The sequence below is a fragment of the Scyliorhinus torazame genome, chromosome 12, assembly GCF_047496885.1.
Source record: "Scyliorhinus torazame isolate Kashiwa2021f chromosome 12, sScyTor2.1, whole genome shotgun sequence".
NCBI lineage: Eukaryota > Metazoa > Chordata > Chondrichthyes > Carcharhiniformes > Scyliorhinidae > Scyliorhinus > Scyliorhinus torazame.
In genome coordinates this window covers 66,021,901-66,036,870 of record NC_092718.1, presented here as the reverse complement: position 1 = coordinate 66,036,870, position 14,970 = coordinate 66,021,901, and the positions used below count along the sequence as shown (strand labels likewise).

Sequence of the window (14,970 nt, the reverse complement as noted above, 5' to 3'; positions counted from 1 at the left end):
GGTCGATGAGTCCCTCCCCTTCCAGGTCGAGAGCGATGCACCGGACGTAGCTCTGGCCGCCACCCTCAACCAGGCGGGTAGGCCCGTGGCCTTCTTTTCCCGCACCCTCCATGCCTCCGAAATTCAGCATTCCTCTGTTGAAAAGGAAGCCCAAGCCATTGTGGAAGCTATGCGGCATTGGAGGCTTTACCTGGCCAGCAGGAGATTCACTCTCCTCACTGACCAACGGTTGGTTGCCTTCATGTTCAATAATACAGTGGGGCAAGATCAAAAACGATAAGATCTTGAGGTGGAGGATTGAGCTCTCCACCTATAATTACGAGATTTTGTATCGCCGCGGGAAGTTCAACGAGCCCCCTGACGCCCTATCCCACGGTACATGTGCCAGCGCACAAGTGGACCGACTCTGGGCTCTCCGCGATGGCCTCTACCATCGAGGAGTCACCCGGTTCTTCCATTTCATCAAGGCCCGCAACCTTCCCTACTCCATTGAGGAGATCAGGACTATCACCAGAGACTGCCAGGCCTGCGCAGAGTGCAAGCCGCACTTCTACCGGCCAGATTGAGCGCACCTGGTGAAGGCCTCCCGCCTTTTGAGCGCCTCAGCATGGACTTCAAAGGGCTCCTCCCTTCCACCGACCGCAACACGTACTTTCTGAACGTGGTCGATGAGTTCTCCCGGTTCCCTTTCGCTATCCCGTGCCCGGATATGACTTCTGCCACGGTCATTAAAGCCCTCTGCAGTATCTTCACTCTGTTCAGTTTCCCCACCTACCATCACAGCGATTGGGAATCCTCCTTTATGAGTGATGAGCTGCGTCAGTTCCTGCTCAGGAAGGGCATTGCCTCGAGCAGGACGACCAGCTACAACCCTGGGGAAACGGGCAGGTGGAGAGGGAGAACGGGACAGTCTGTAAGGCCGTACTGCTGGCCTTGCGGTCTAAAAATCTCCCGGTCTCCCGTGGTCAGGAGGTCCTCCTCGACGCGCTCCACTCCATCAGATCGCTCCTCTGCACCACGACTAACGAAACCCCCCATGAACGTCTCTTTGCCTTCCCCAGGAGACACCTCCGGGGTCTCGCTCCCAACATGGCTGACAGTTCCTGGATCCGTCCTCCTTCGCAAGCATGTGCGGACCCATAAGTCGGACCCTTTGGTCGAAAGGGTCCACCTCCTACACGCAAACCCGCAGTATGCCTACGTGGCACACCCCGACGGGCGCCAGGACACAGTCTCCCTCTGGGACCTGGCACCCGCTGGATCCCTACCCACGGCCCCCGACCCGACACCTCCCCACCCCCCCCTCCAGTTGCCTCATTCACCCCTGCGCCACTCATCCTCCCCCCAGCGAACCTAACCGCAACCCCCGCCCCAGGAGGATCCATCCTCCCAGTGGTTCCACTCAGGGGTGATGAAGACGAGGACAACACGTAATACATATAATACCTTTCTTATTCCTGATCTCTACCCATATAGCCTCGCTGCCCTCTGAGGTGACCTCCCGAAGTACAGCTGTGATATTCTCCCTAACCAGTAGCGCAACTCCTCCACCCCTTTTACCTCCCCCTCTATCACGCCTGAAACATCTAAATCCTGGAATGTTTAGCTGCCAATCCTGTCCTTCCCTCAACCAGGTCTCTGCAATGGCAACAACATAGGGGCAGCACGGTAGCTTTGTGGATAGCATAATTGCTTCACAGCTCCAGGGTCCCAGGTTCGATTCCGGCTTGGGTCACTGTCTGTGCGGAGTCTGCACATCCTCCCCGTGTGTGCGTGGGTTTCCTCCGGGTGCTCCGGTTTCCTCCCACAGTCCAAAGATGTGCAGGTTAGATGGATTGGCCATGATAAATTGCCCTTAGTGACCAAAAAGGTTAGGAGGGGTAATTGGGTTCCGGGGATAGGTGGAAGGGAGGGCTTAAGTGGGTCGGTGCAGACTCGATGGGCTGAATGGCCTCCTTCTGCACTGTATGTTCTATGTTCTATGCTCAACACAATGCTGGCAATGTTGGACATATACCAAAACCGGCCCACTGTTGAGCTGAAATCCTCACCGCGGTGACAGATTTATATAATAACTTATTGTCACAAGTAGGCTTCAATGAAGTTACTGTGAAAAACCCTAGTCGCCACATTCCGGCACCTGTTCGGGAAGGCCGGTAGGGGAATTGGTCAGATCCAGAACTGTTTCTCCACCTGCGACCTCTTACTTTCTGATACCAGAGGTTTCAACAGAAATCTAAGATTTTAAACACAGCAGTGGAATTCTCCAAAGTGCCGTGGTAAATATTTATCCCTCAACCAACATCTAGAAGCAGGTTACCTTCTCATTACCCCATTGCCGTTTTTTGTTGTTGATCTTGCTGCGTCTAAACTTTGCTGCTCAGATCTTGCATTGTAACTCTTCAAAGGCACTTCACTGGTTGTAACGCACAATGAGACAGACTGAGGCTGTAAAAGGTGTTACGTAGATACAAGTCTTTCCGTTTTGGTGAGTCTGGGTTCTGGGTTTTGAAGGCAGGGAACGAACGTAGGCCAAGACCATGGCAAACCCCACTGATTGGTGAGCGGGTTTCCTGGTCCCTGGAATATCTTTGTCTATTTGGGACAAGAGAGCTGGACAAGGTTTCATTTTGAGGTTTTTTTGAGTAAATGCCTCAAGATCAAAACAAGGTTGCCGCCTTGGTGATGTACGTTTGTGAGTAGTCGCAGAGACATGTTACAAACAGACGGCAAAGTAGATCACTCAAATCACAAAGCCCTATAGCTCCTTATCCTTACCAACAGGGAAAGTCTGATATTAAAAACCATAAAATCTGAGGAGAAATGTAGTACTGGGTCTGGACCAAGGTGATTGAGTATGACTGACCATCATAACGTTCTGATACAGATTCCCAACAGACAGTGGCTGCCCCAGAATCTACTAAGTTTAGACAAGTTCCTGGGGGCAGTGATGGATACGCTAACAAAGGTTAGAGTGAGCTTTGACCTGTCTGGTTTGCCCATCATTTAAGCCCACCCCATTGAACATTTGAACTTCTTCCACCCCAACCCAAACTCAGATCAGGGATCTATTTTCAAATAGTTCAAGGGACTTCATTGAATCTGTTGGGTAACAGTCTATTCTATGTGCGAAGTTTAGTTAAAGTTAGTTCCTTATCTTAAAGATTAGCCGCTGGTTCCCTTCATGACTAGAAACACTGTGGCCATGGCTCACTTTCTCAATATCAGATCTGGTTATGATAAAGTCATTGCTCTCCACAGCAGGTTGATTTAAACTTGGTTCTATTCCAAACTCCGTCTCAACCTTTTGTTATTGCTTTAAACAAATTCTTTGTGAATTCAGTAAAATAGTACTCACCAAAGGACAGGCCCAGGGTTCAGGAAAGTACTTGAGTATATTCCGAGACACTCTTAGGCTGCTGAGGGACTTGAAGCAGTGCAGGAACGTTGTGGGCAGAAGCTCGAGTTTATTGTCAGAAATATCGATCACCTGCAGTTTCCGCAATCCAATCCAATTTGTGGCTGGAGGTAAAGAAATTAAACATTTAACTGACCAATCACACAAAAATCCAACATTTAACTGACCAATCACACAGGAATCCAACATTTAACTGACCAATCACACTGGAACCGAACATTTAACTGACCAATCGCACAGGAATCGAACATTTAACTGACCAATGTCATGTGAGATTGCCTTAAAGAAATGGATGTTTTTTATAGAATAACTGTAGTGGGTGTACCTTTAAGAAATGGGTGTTTATTACTGCAGTGATGTCAGAGTGTGGGTGGAGCTGGAGTGTCTGTCAGCTTTTAGCTTCACTTTGAGAAAAGCTTGGGTGTGTCTGTGTTTTTTGGTTTCGTTTTAGTGTTGGAGCTGCAGCCAACCAAAGAATGTGTAATGTTGTTCTCTCTGCCATATCTCTTGATCATTTGGTGAATTCAGAGTGATAACTGTTCTCAGTAGTGAATCTAAACCTGATGTGCTTCTGTTAAAAGTTTTTTTTTAATGTGTGATGGATGTTAAAAGGAAAGTTTAAGGATTACTTAGTGTTGTATTCTTTGGGTGTTGTATTTGAATTGATGGTTGCTAAGATGTTCACGGTGTTTTAAAAAGGTTAACTTGAGTTCATAGAATAAACATTGTTTTGCTTTGAAAAATATTTTTCGATTTCTGCTGTATCACACCTGTAGAGTGGGCCGTGTGCTCCCCATACCACAATCTATTAAACGTTGTGGGTCAGGTGAACTCCAAGATACACTTTGGGGTTCTCTAAACCCTGGCCCATAGCACCAGTCACAAAGGAATCAAACATTTAACTGACCAATCACACAGGAATCAAACATTTAACTGACCAATCACACAGGAATTGAACATTTAACTGACCAATCACACAGTAACCAACCAGGAATCATCCATTTAGCTGACCAATCACACAGGATTTGGGATATTTTCTCAGATTAAGATTTCTGTACCTTTCTCCTCATCAAATAACTTCTCCAGTAAATTGGTGAAAGCTAGGAGCTTTTCAAGCTTTGACAGGTGTAAGAAGCCAGCAGGCAAGCAGCTCAGTTGGTTCCTTGACACATCAATCTCCAGTATGCTGCGGAAATGTAAACATGTTAATTCCATTGTGAGCACCAATCGCTCTGTTATCTCTACCTCAAAACACCATGCTTGATTCCAAAGAGTCCCAGATCTGAGACTTATCTGTGATGATTCTAAATGGGCGGCACAGTAGCACAGTGGTTAGCACTGTTGCCTCACAGCTCCAGGGTCCCAGCTTTGATTCCCGGCTTGGGTCACTGTCTGTGCAGAGCCTGCACGTTCGCCAGTGTCTGCATGGGTTTCCTCCGGGTGCTCCGGTTTTCCCCCCAAGTCCGGAAAGACATGCTTGTTAGGTGAATTAGACATTCTGAATTCTCCCTCCGTGTATCCGAACAGGCGCCAGAGTATGGCGACTAGGGGCTTTTCACAGTAACTTCATTGTAGTATTAATGTAGGCCTACTTGTGACACCAATAAAGATAATTATTAAAAAACTTTAAAGATGGAAAGACTTCGTGTGACATGGTGGTTAGCACTGCTGCGTACGGCGCTGAGGACCTGGGTTCGATCCCGGCCCCAGGTCATTGTCTGTGTGGAGTTTGCACATTCTCCCCGTGTCTGCGTGTGTTTCAGCCCCACAGCCCAAAAATGTGCAGGTCAGGTGTATTGGCCATGCTAAATTGCCCCTTAATTGGGAAAAAAATAATTGGGGACTCTAAATTTATTTTTAAAAAGATAGAAAGACTTCCCTTTATGTGACCTCTTTCACACCCACCAGGCATCTCAAAGCATTTTACAGTTAATTGAGGTTTTTTTTCATGTGTAGTTACTGCTGTAATGTGAGAACAATTTGTACACAGTAACTCCTACAAACAGCAATGTGTAACGTGATAATGGCCTTTCTGTTTATGTTGATAATATTGGCCAGGACAGTGGGGTGAACTCCGCTAGTCGTCTTTGAAACAGTGCCATAGCATGTTTTACATCCATCTGCAAGGAAGCAGATATGGCATTGGTTAAACATTGAATCTGAATGATAGCAGCTGAGAGAGTGCGGAGCTCCCTCAGCACTGCGCTGGAGAGGCTGTGCTCTGACAGTGGGACTGGAACCCACAGCAATCTAACTCACAGGCAGAGTACTCCCATTGAGGCACTGTTCATACAGATCACCAGGTTCAGAGGTTAATTTACAATTAATTGAGAAAGCCAAAAACTAAGGTTGGCTTTGCTCAGTTGAACCTGTTGACGATTCTGCATCACTACAAGACCTTGGTGTTTAAATTGTTAAATACGAGGTATAACTTAAAGGTTTAGAATCAGATTCATACAACTATGTTCAACGGGTTACTCCGTGCTTGAGGATCGAGAGAACAGTCAGCCTTGAATATCAGGGGCGAAATTCTCCCAAAACGGCGCGATGTCCGCCGACTGGCGCCCAAAACGGCGCCAATCAGACGGGCATCGCAACGCCCCAAAGGTGCAGAATGCTCCGCAGCTTTGGGGGCCGAGCCCCAACATTGAGGGGCTAGGCCGGCAGCGGAGGAATTTCCGCCCCGCCAGCTGGCGGAAACGGCCTTTGTTGCCCCGCCAGCTGGTGCGAAAATGACATCCCCGGGCGGCGCATGCGCGGGAGCGTCAGCGGCCGCTGACAGTTTCCCACGCATGCGCAGTGGAGGGAGTCTCTTCCGCCTCTGCCATGGTGGAGACCGTGGCAGAGGCGGAAGGGAAAGAGTGCCCCCATGGCACAGGCCCACCCGCGGATCGGTGGGCCCCGATCGCGGGCCAGGCCACCGTGGGGGCACCCCCCGGGGCCAGATCGCCCCGCGCCCCCCCCAGGACCCCGGAGCCCGCCCACGCCGTCTTGTCCCGCCTTTCAAAAGGTGGTTTAATCCACGCCGGCGGGACAGGCAATTTATCGGCGGGACTTCGGCCCATCCGGGCCGGAGAATCGAGCGGGGGGGCCCGCTAACCGGCGCAGCGCGATTCCCGCCCCCGCCGAATCTCCGGTGCCGGAGACTTCGGCAACCGGCCGGGGCGGGATTCACGGCAGCCCCCGGTGATTCTCCAACCCGGCGGGGGTTCGGAGAATGACGCCCTAAGTGTGGATTGTTTTTAGGATTCCTCTGTCTATGGTGAGCATTTCCAGTTTCTGTTCTCATGTCAGATTCCCAGCAGTGGCAGTTTTCACTAGTTTAGCTGGTTCTGCATGTATCTCTTCACTTTTCAACTACCTTTAACATTGAAACACATATCAATGCAAATTACTGGGGAGACAGTTGCGTACTGATGGTCTCACTGGACTAGTAATCCTGAGGTCCAGGTGAATTCGCTGAGGACATGGGTTCTAATCCCATCATGGCAGCTGGTGGAGTCTAAACTGAATAGGTATAATCTGCAATTGAAAACTAGTCTCGGTAATGGTGACCCTGAAACTATCAGCGATCATCGTAAAAAAACCCAGCTGGGTCCTTTAGGAAAGGAAATCTGCCGTATTTAGACGGTCCAGACCCACAGCGTAAATGCCCTCTGAAATGGCCTAGCGAGCCACTCAGTTCAAGGGCAATTAGGAATGGGTAATAAATACTGGCCCAGCCAGCGACACCCATGATGTGGCACGGTAACACAGTGGTTAGCACTGTTGCTTCACAACTCCAGGATCCCAGATTCGATTCCCGCTTGGGTCACTGTCTGCAGAATCTGAACGTTCTCCCCGTGTCTGCCTGGGTTTCGTCCGGATGCTCCGGTTTCCTCCCACAGTCCAGGTTAGGTGGATTGGCCATGCTAAATTGCCCGTAGTGTCCAAAAAAGGTGAGGTGGGGTTACTGGGTTACGGGGATGGGGTGGAGATGTGGGCTTAAGTGGGGTGCTCTTGCTAAGGGCCGGTGCAGACTCAATGGGCCAAATGGCCTCTTTCTGCACTGTAAAGTCAATGAAAGAATTCATTTTTAAGAAAGACCGAGCCTTCTGATTTGTCACTTACCCAGTGCAGAGGATTTCTTCTGGAGTGGTCGCATTGGGCAAATCCTTCAGCTGGTTTGCCGACAAGTTAAGTTTCTTCAGATGCACTAATCCCCAAGGAATGACGGAAGGAAGGTAAGTGAGGCTGTTCTTACACAGATCGAGTTCTGTTATTTGATTGGAAACATCTATAAACCAGTCCAACTCTAACCAGGGCAGCCGAAGACAAGACCACTTCAGTGACAGGCCCTGTAATTGAAACAGAAGAGTTAGAGAACTTTACGGCACTGAAAGAGCCCACTCACTTCCATCAGTCCCAGTCCTCTGTTTTTTTCCACGATAACTTGCAATGTTTACATTTTTCAGTCCATACCCAATCCCATTTTGAAAGTTGTAAATGGCAGCCAGAGAATTTCCAGATCACAACACATAAAAGGAGATAAACAAAGCACCTAATGATGTATAATGCGTACAGTTGGTTCCACATTGGCGCTGGGAAAGATATTCTAAATCATGGCGTGATCCCAGTGAAGATGCATCCGGTGGCCGACACAAAGGACTCAGCTGATTAGTGTGGGACATTCCATGCAACCAATGCTATCAAGAGGCACCTGCTATGTTCTATAACTTTCAAGCGGTTATTGGATAGGCACATGGAGCACACCAGGATGACAGGGAGTGGGATAGCTTGATCTTGGTTTCGGACAATGCTCAGCACAACATCGAGGGCCGAAGGGCCTGTTCTGTGCTGTACTGGTCTATGTTCTATGTTCACCTCTCAGATTGTAGTTACACCCGGGGGGCTGAATTTCTGGATATCTGGACCAGATGGATGGTTGCTGAAGAAAACGCATCATGCACAACACCTCCTGCAGCGAACTTGATTTTCAGCATGGCTTTAATTTTGTTCAGTCAGCCACGCAGACTAGTAACACTGTGAATCTATAGAATCCCTACAGTGTAGTGGAGGCCATTCAGGCCATCGAGTCTGCACCGGCCATTTGAAAGAGCACCCCACCGGGACTCCCGGTTGCGGCTATGCTGAGCTAAGTCGCACGTTCGGCAGCTCCCACCAGAAACGGACGTTTGGGCTCTTTTGAGGGGCCCCAGCGGCATTTGTTCAACGGTTCCCAGTGTGGGAAGGTGACAGTACGATTTCCCCGGCACTGTATGGATTGGACCAGGAGTGGAGTGGTGAAAAAAGTAATTCTGGTCCAGTGAAAAGTGCGAGGGAGGAAAACCAAGATGGCGGCGGTTGGAGACCAGGCAGCGTGGGCGCAGTGGGCGCGAGAGCAGCAGGAGTTTCTCAAGCGCTGCTTCACGGAATTGAAAGCAGAGCTGCTGGAGCCGATGAAGGCTTCGATCGACAAGCTGGCCGAGACCCAGAAGGCCCAAGGGGCGGCGATCCGGGAGGTGAGGCAGAAGGCCTCGGAGAATGAGGACGAGATATTGGGCCTGGCGGTGAAGGTGGAGGTGCACGAGGCGCTGCATAAGAAATGGCAGGAGAAGTTCGAGGACATGGAGAATCGATCGAGGAGGAAGAATCTGCGGATTCTGGGTCTCCCGGAGGGAGTGGAGGGGTCGGATGCTGGAGCATATGTGGTCATGATGCTGAACACGTTGATGGGCGCGGGTGCCTTCCTGAGACCCCTGGAGCTGGATGGGGCCCACCGAGTCCTGGCGAGGAGGCCCAAGTCTAACGAGCCGTCGTGGGCGGTATTGGTGCAGTTCCACCGCTTGGTGGACAGGGAGTGTGGCCTAAGATGGGCAAAAAAGGAGCGGAGCAGCAGGTGGGAGAATGCAGAGGTCCGTATATACCAGGACTGGAGTGCGGAGGTGGCCAAGAAGAGGGCCGAGTACAATCAGGCTCAGGCGGTTCTGCATCGGAAGGGGGTGAAATTCGGGATGCTGCAGCCGGCGCGACTGTGGGTCACGTTTAAGGACCGGCACCATTACTTTGAGACGCCAGATGGGAGGAGTGGACCCATGGAGGTTTGTCAGGCCGGGGACCAGGGAATTTTCTTTTTTTTCCCACGTCCATAAAGCCTACTCCCGGATAGACTTCTTTGTTATGAGCAGGGAACTAATTCCGAGGGTGGAAGGCACGGAGTATTCGGCCATAGCCATCTCAGACCATGCCCCGCATTAGGTGGAGCTGGAGCTAGGGGAGGAGAGGGACCAGCGCCCGCTGTCGCGCCTGGATGTGGACTTGCTGGTGGATGAGGAGGTGAGCGGGCGGATCCGGGGGTGTATTGAAAGCTATATAGAGGCTAACGATAATGGGGAGGTGCAGGTGGGGGTGGTCTGGGAGGCGCTGAAGGCGGCTATTAGGGGAGAGCTAATCTCCACTAGGGCCCACAAGGAGAAGGAGAGGAGGGAGAGGGAGAGGTTGGTGGGGGAAATTTTAAGGGTGGATAGGAGGTATGCAGAGGTCCCCGAGGAGGGACTAGTCAAGGAGCGACGAAGCCTCCAGCCGAGTTCGACCTGTTGACTCGGGTGCAGTGGTGGAAAGCGCAAGGGGCGGTGTATGAGTACGGGGAGATGGCTTCGGAAGCGGGAGGCAGCGAGGGAGATTGGGGGAGTTAGGGATAAAGGGGGGAACATGGTGCGGAGTGCTGTGGGAATAAATTAGATATTTAGAGACTTTTAGGAGGGGCTGTATAGGTCTGAGCCCCCAGCGGAGGAGGGGAGGGATCCGTCGATTTTTGGAGGGTGGAGGAGGAGCAGGTGGCTGGGCTTGGGGCACCGGTAGGGCTGGCGGGGCTGACTAAGATGCTGTGGAGTATGCAGGCGGGGAAGGCACCGGGGCCAGATGGGTTCCCGGTGGGATTTTACCAGAAGTACATGGACCTGCTGGGCCCTCTATTAGTGAGGACTTTCAATGAGGCGAGGGGGGGGGGGGGGCTACCCCCGACGATGTCCAGGGTGCTGATCTTGAAGCGGGACAAGGACCCATTACAGTGTGGGTCGTATAGGCCAATCTCTCTCCTCAACGTGGACGCGAAGCTGTTAGCGAAGGTGTTGGCTACCAGAATTGAGGACTGTGTCCTGGGGGTGATTCACGAGGACCAGACGGGTTTTGTCAAGGGAAGGCAGCTGAATACCAACGTGAGGAGGCTCCTTAACATAATCATGATGCCTACAGTGGAGAGGGAGGCGGAGATAGTGGCGGTGATGGACGCGGAGAAGGCCTTCGATAGGGTGGAGTGGAGGTACCTCTGGGAAGTGTTGAGGAGGTTTGGGTTCGGGGAGGGGTTCATTTGTTGGGTTAGGCTACTTTACGAAGCCCCGGTGGCGAGTGTGGCCACGAATCGGAAGAGGTCGGAATGCTTTTGGCTGTACCGGGGGACGAGGCAGGGGTGCCCCCTATCCCCCTTGCTATTTGCATTGGCAATTGAGCCTTTGGCTATGGCTCTAAGGGAGTCCAGGAACTGGAGGGGGCTGGTCCGGGGTGGGGGGGGGGGGGGGGGGGGGGGGGGGGAGGGGGAGGAACACCGGGTTTTGTTGTATGCCGATGACCTGTTACTCTATGTGGCGGACCCAGTGGGGGGGATGCCGGAGGTGATGCGGATCCTCAGAAGTTTGGGGACTTTTCTGGGTATAGGCTCAATGTGAGCTCTTCGTGGTACACCCAGGGGACCAGGGAAGGGGGATAGATGAGCTTCCACTGACGAGGGCGGAAAGGATTTTTCGGTATCTGGGGATCCAGGTGGCCAGGAGCTGGGGGGCCGTACACAAGCTCAACTTGACGAGGCTGGTGGAGCAGATGGAAGAGGAGTTTAAAAGGTGGGATATGCTGCCACTCTCCTTGGCGGGTAGGGTACAGTCGATGAAGATGACGGTGCTCCCGAGGTTCCTTTTTATATTCCAGTGCCTCCCCATCCTGATCCCTAAGGCCTTTTTGTAAGAGGGTCAGTAGGAGCATCATGGGATTCGTGTGGGCGAAAAAGACCCCGAGGGTGAGAAGGGTGTTTCTGGAGCGGAGTAGAGCCAGAGGAGGGTTAGCGTTACCTAATCTGTGTGGGTATTACTGGGCTGCCTATGTGGCGATGATACGCAAGTGGGTAATGGAGGGGGAGGGGCGGCGTGGAAGAGGCTGGAGATGGCGTCCTGTCTGGGCACAAGCCTGAGAGCACTGGTGACAGCACTGCTGCCGCTCCCACCGACTAGGTACACCACGAGTCCGGTGGTGGCGGCAACTTTGAAAATTTGGGGGCAGAGGAGGCGCCACAGGGGTGAGGTAGAGGCTTCGGTTTGGTCCCCGATCCAGGAGAACCATTGGATCGTCCCGGGGAGAATGGATGGAGGGTTCCTGAGCTGACAGAGGGCAGGAATTAGAAGGATGGAGACCTGTTTTTAGATGGGACGTTTGTGAGCCTTGGGGCGCTGGGGGAAAAATTCAGGCTTCCCCCCGGAAATGCCTTCAGGTACATGCAGGTAAGGGCGTTTGTAAGACGGCAGGTGAGGAAGTTCCGGCTGCTTCCAGCACTCAGGATCCAGAATAGGGTGCTCTCGGGGGGGTGAGTTGAAGAGGGCAAGGTCTCGGTGATCTACCAGGAGATGCAGGAGGAGGAGGAGACCTCGGTGGAGGAGCTAAAGGGTAAATGGGAAGAGGAGCTTGGGGAGGAAATAGACGAGGGTACATGGGCGGACGCCCTGGGTAGGGTTAACTCTTCCTCCTCTTGCGCCAGGCTTAGCCTGATACAATTTAAGGTTCTTCACAGAGCGCATATGACAGGGGCGAGGCTGAGCAGGTTCTTTGGGGTGGAGGACAGGTGTGGGAGGTGCTCGGGGAGCCCAGCAAATCATACCCATATGTTCTGGGCGTGCCAGGCGCTGGATGGGTTCTGGAGGGGTATTGCGCGGACGATTCTAAGGTGGTGAACACCCAGGTTGAGCCGAGCTGGGGGTTAGCACTATTTGGGGTATCGGACGAGCCGGGAGTGCAGGAGGCGAAAGAGGCCGGTATTCTGGCCTTTGCGTCCCTGGTAGCCCAGCGGAGGATTCTGCTACAGTGGAAGGATGCGAGGCCCCCCTGGATCAGCGACATGGCAGGGTTCATTAAATTGGAGAGGGTAAAATTTGCCTTGAGAGGGTCTGTGCAAGGGTTCTTCAGGCGGTGGCAACCGTTCCTAGACTTTCTAGCGGGGCGTTAGGATGTGGTCAGCAGCAGCAGCAACTCGGGGGGGGGGGGGTACTTTGTGTTTTCTACTGTGTTTATTATGGCTTAATGGGGGGTTTGTATATTGGGGGAATTCGTGATGTAGTTGTAAGATGTTTATTTATGTGTTCTTTGTTTTTCTTTTTTCTGTTTGTTCAAAATATGTAAAAATTTGAATAAAAATATTTCTTAAAAAAAAGAAAGAGCACCCCACCCAGACCCACTCCCACACCCTATCCCCTTAATCCCATCTAACCTGCACATCTTTGGACAATAAGGGGAATTTTGCAATCCACCTAGCTGCACTGTGGGTGGAAACCGGAGCACCCGGAGGAAACCCACGCAGACACGGGGAGAAAGTGCAGACTCCACACAGACAGTCACCCATTGCCGGAATTGAACCGGGGACCCTGGTGCTGTGTGACAGCAGTGCTAAGCACTGTGCCAACCTTGTCTTCTCATGCCCCCTGGCTTTTACTACAATCGTTTTTGAACCTTTTCACTCCAGTTTGACTGGTGGACTTGTCAAAATTGATGGCTGTTCCATCTATGTTGCCGATTTGACATACTGGGTAGTTTGTATTTTTGCTGCTGCCTGATGATAAATTGCAGGGAAATTGGTCATTTTAATATCCAGGTCATTTTGTTACTGAGGTCTGAGTAATCTTAGTCTTCTGTCGTAACACTGGACTGTGTTACGATCCTGGGCCACAGCACAAGGGGGCAATTCAGCGGACTTGAGTTAAAGACCCCCCCCTCCCCCCCTGCCAACAACCTGGTAGAGCCTTCCCTGGGCCTGATCCCTGCCATGCCCCTGCTGTCCTGGCAGTGCCAATATGGCACTGTTAGGGTGCCCAGGTGGCACTGCCAGGGTACCAGGCTGCCAGAAGGAGTGCCAGGATGCCAACCTGCCCTGTCTCAGACCACCCGCGGGTCTCCAATGGCCTGGGAGACCTCCCCCAGCTGCTGTTACAACTGGTCCACGTTTGTTTCACAAAAAGTAGGGTCATGTGAAGAGCTCATTTTGTCCTCAATTCTGAGAAAGATCCAGGCATTAAGCAGCTTTAAAATCTCTCTCTACCTCAGGTGTCTTTTCCCACCGATTTAAGACGCTTCCAGCCAGACCTGTGGCAGTCACCCCTGTTTAAAGACTGTAGGCAATAGCCAGACTTGTCAAAGGAACTATTGGTTTAAAAGTCTGTAAACAGTTTCCTCCACCAGGTCTGTAACAGTTTAATCCTCCGACTGAATGGCTGGGAAACGCTCAGTCTGAGAACTCTCTTCATGTTACAGCCTCTCTTCATGTTACAGCTAGAATCTAGTCCAGACAAGCAGTTGAAAGGCAGAGTGGACGTAGAATCTGCTGTAAAGAGAGCATTCTACATCCTGCAAGTTCCAGTTGAAGACACAATTAGAAGATTGTTGGCTACAAAGGCTGCTAACTCAGCAGCAAAGAACCATCTCATACCTCTTCATCGCTGTTATTTTTTAATCTTTCCCCCCCTCTCCACCGTGTCTCTCTCCTGTGTGTGTCTGGGTGGAGGGTGGGACGGGGTTTAGGGAATAGTTAGATTAGCTGATCATTGTTCCATTCTTACCATTATATAATCATCTTTTTCCTTGTTATAAATAAACAGGTTTTTAAATGTTCTACTTATAAATCTGGTGCCTGTAACTCATTGGAGCAGTCAAAATTAAACTCTCAGGAAAATACACAAATTATTGGTTAATTCACTTGTGTTGGGACTCCGGGGTCTGTGGGGCTGGAATCTGATGCGCCCAGGGTGTCGTAACACAATACAACTATGCAATTGACCCCCCCCTCCTCCTGAAGCTGGTGGGCATATCTTAAACTCCCATAGATCTTCTTGGAAACATGGCCTGTACTGCCTGTATGATTCCATGGGCTGACTGATTAAGCGAGTAAAGATGTATTCTGAGGTAATAAATTAAGGCTGACTCCTGTATGTAGTGCTTCATAGCAGAAAAAATATTTATGGACATATATATAGAGAGAGAGTTTAGGCTTAAACATAATTTTTGGCACCAAAAACAATATAGAATATTCAACTGGATTTCAAAAGGGAAGGTCATGCATAAACAATTTTGTTGAATTTTATGAAAATGTAACAGAACGAGTAAACAATTGTAATGTGGTAAATGTAATATGTTTAGATTTTTCTCTCTCACCCTCCAATCAGATATTAACTTTCCTCTCTCTCTCACCCTCAAATCAGATACTGAGCTTCCCCTCTCTCTCTCTCTCACCCTCCAATCAGGTACTGAGCTTCCCCTCTCTCTCT

At 50.9% G+C, this 14,970-nt stretch overlaps 1 protein-coding gene across 1 annotated transcript in view; it reads right to left on the bottom strand.

Moving 5' to 3' along the window:
• Nucleotides 1-14,970, bottom strand: part of lrrk1 (leucine-rich repeat kinase 1) — a 246,870-nt gene that overhangs the window by 148,807 nt on the left and 83,093 nt on the right. Inside the window, exons 7-9 of the mRNA XM_072468809.1 lie at nucleotides 7,529-7,755; nucleotides 4,477-4,604; nucleotides 3,359-3,522 (exon numbers count right to left, since the gene is read on the bottom strand). Coding sequence (XP_072324910.1) covers nucleotides 3,359-3,522; nucleotides 4,477-4,604; nucleotides 7,529-7,755 — 519 coding nt within the window. The remainder of the gene's footprint in view (nucleotides 1-3,358; nucleotides 3,523-4,476; nucleotides 4,605-7,528; nucleotides 7,756-14,970) is intronic.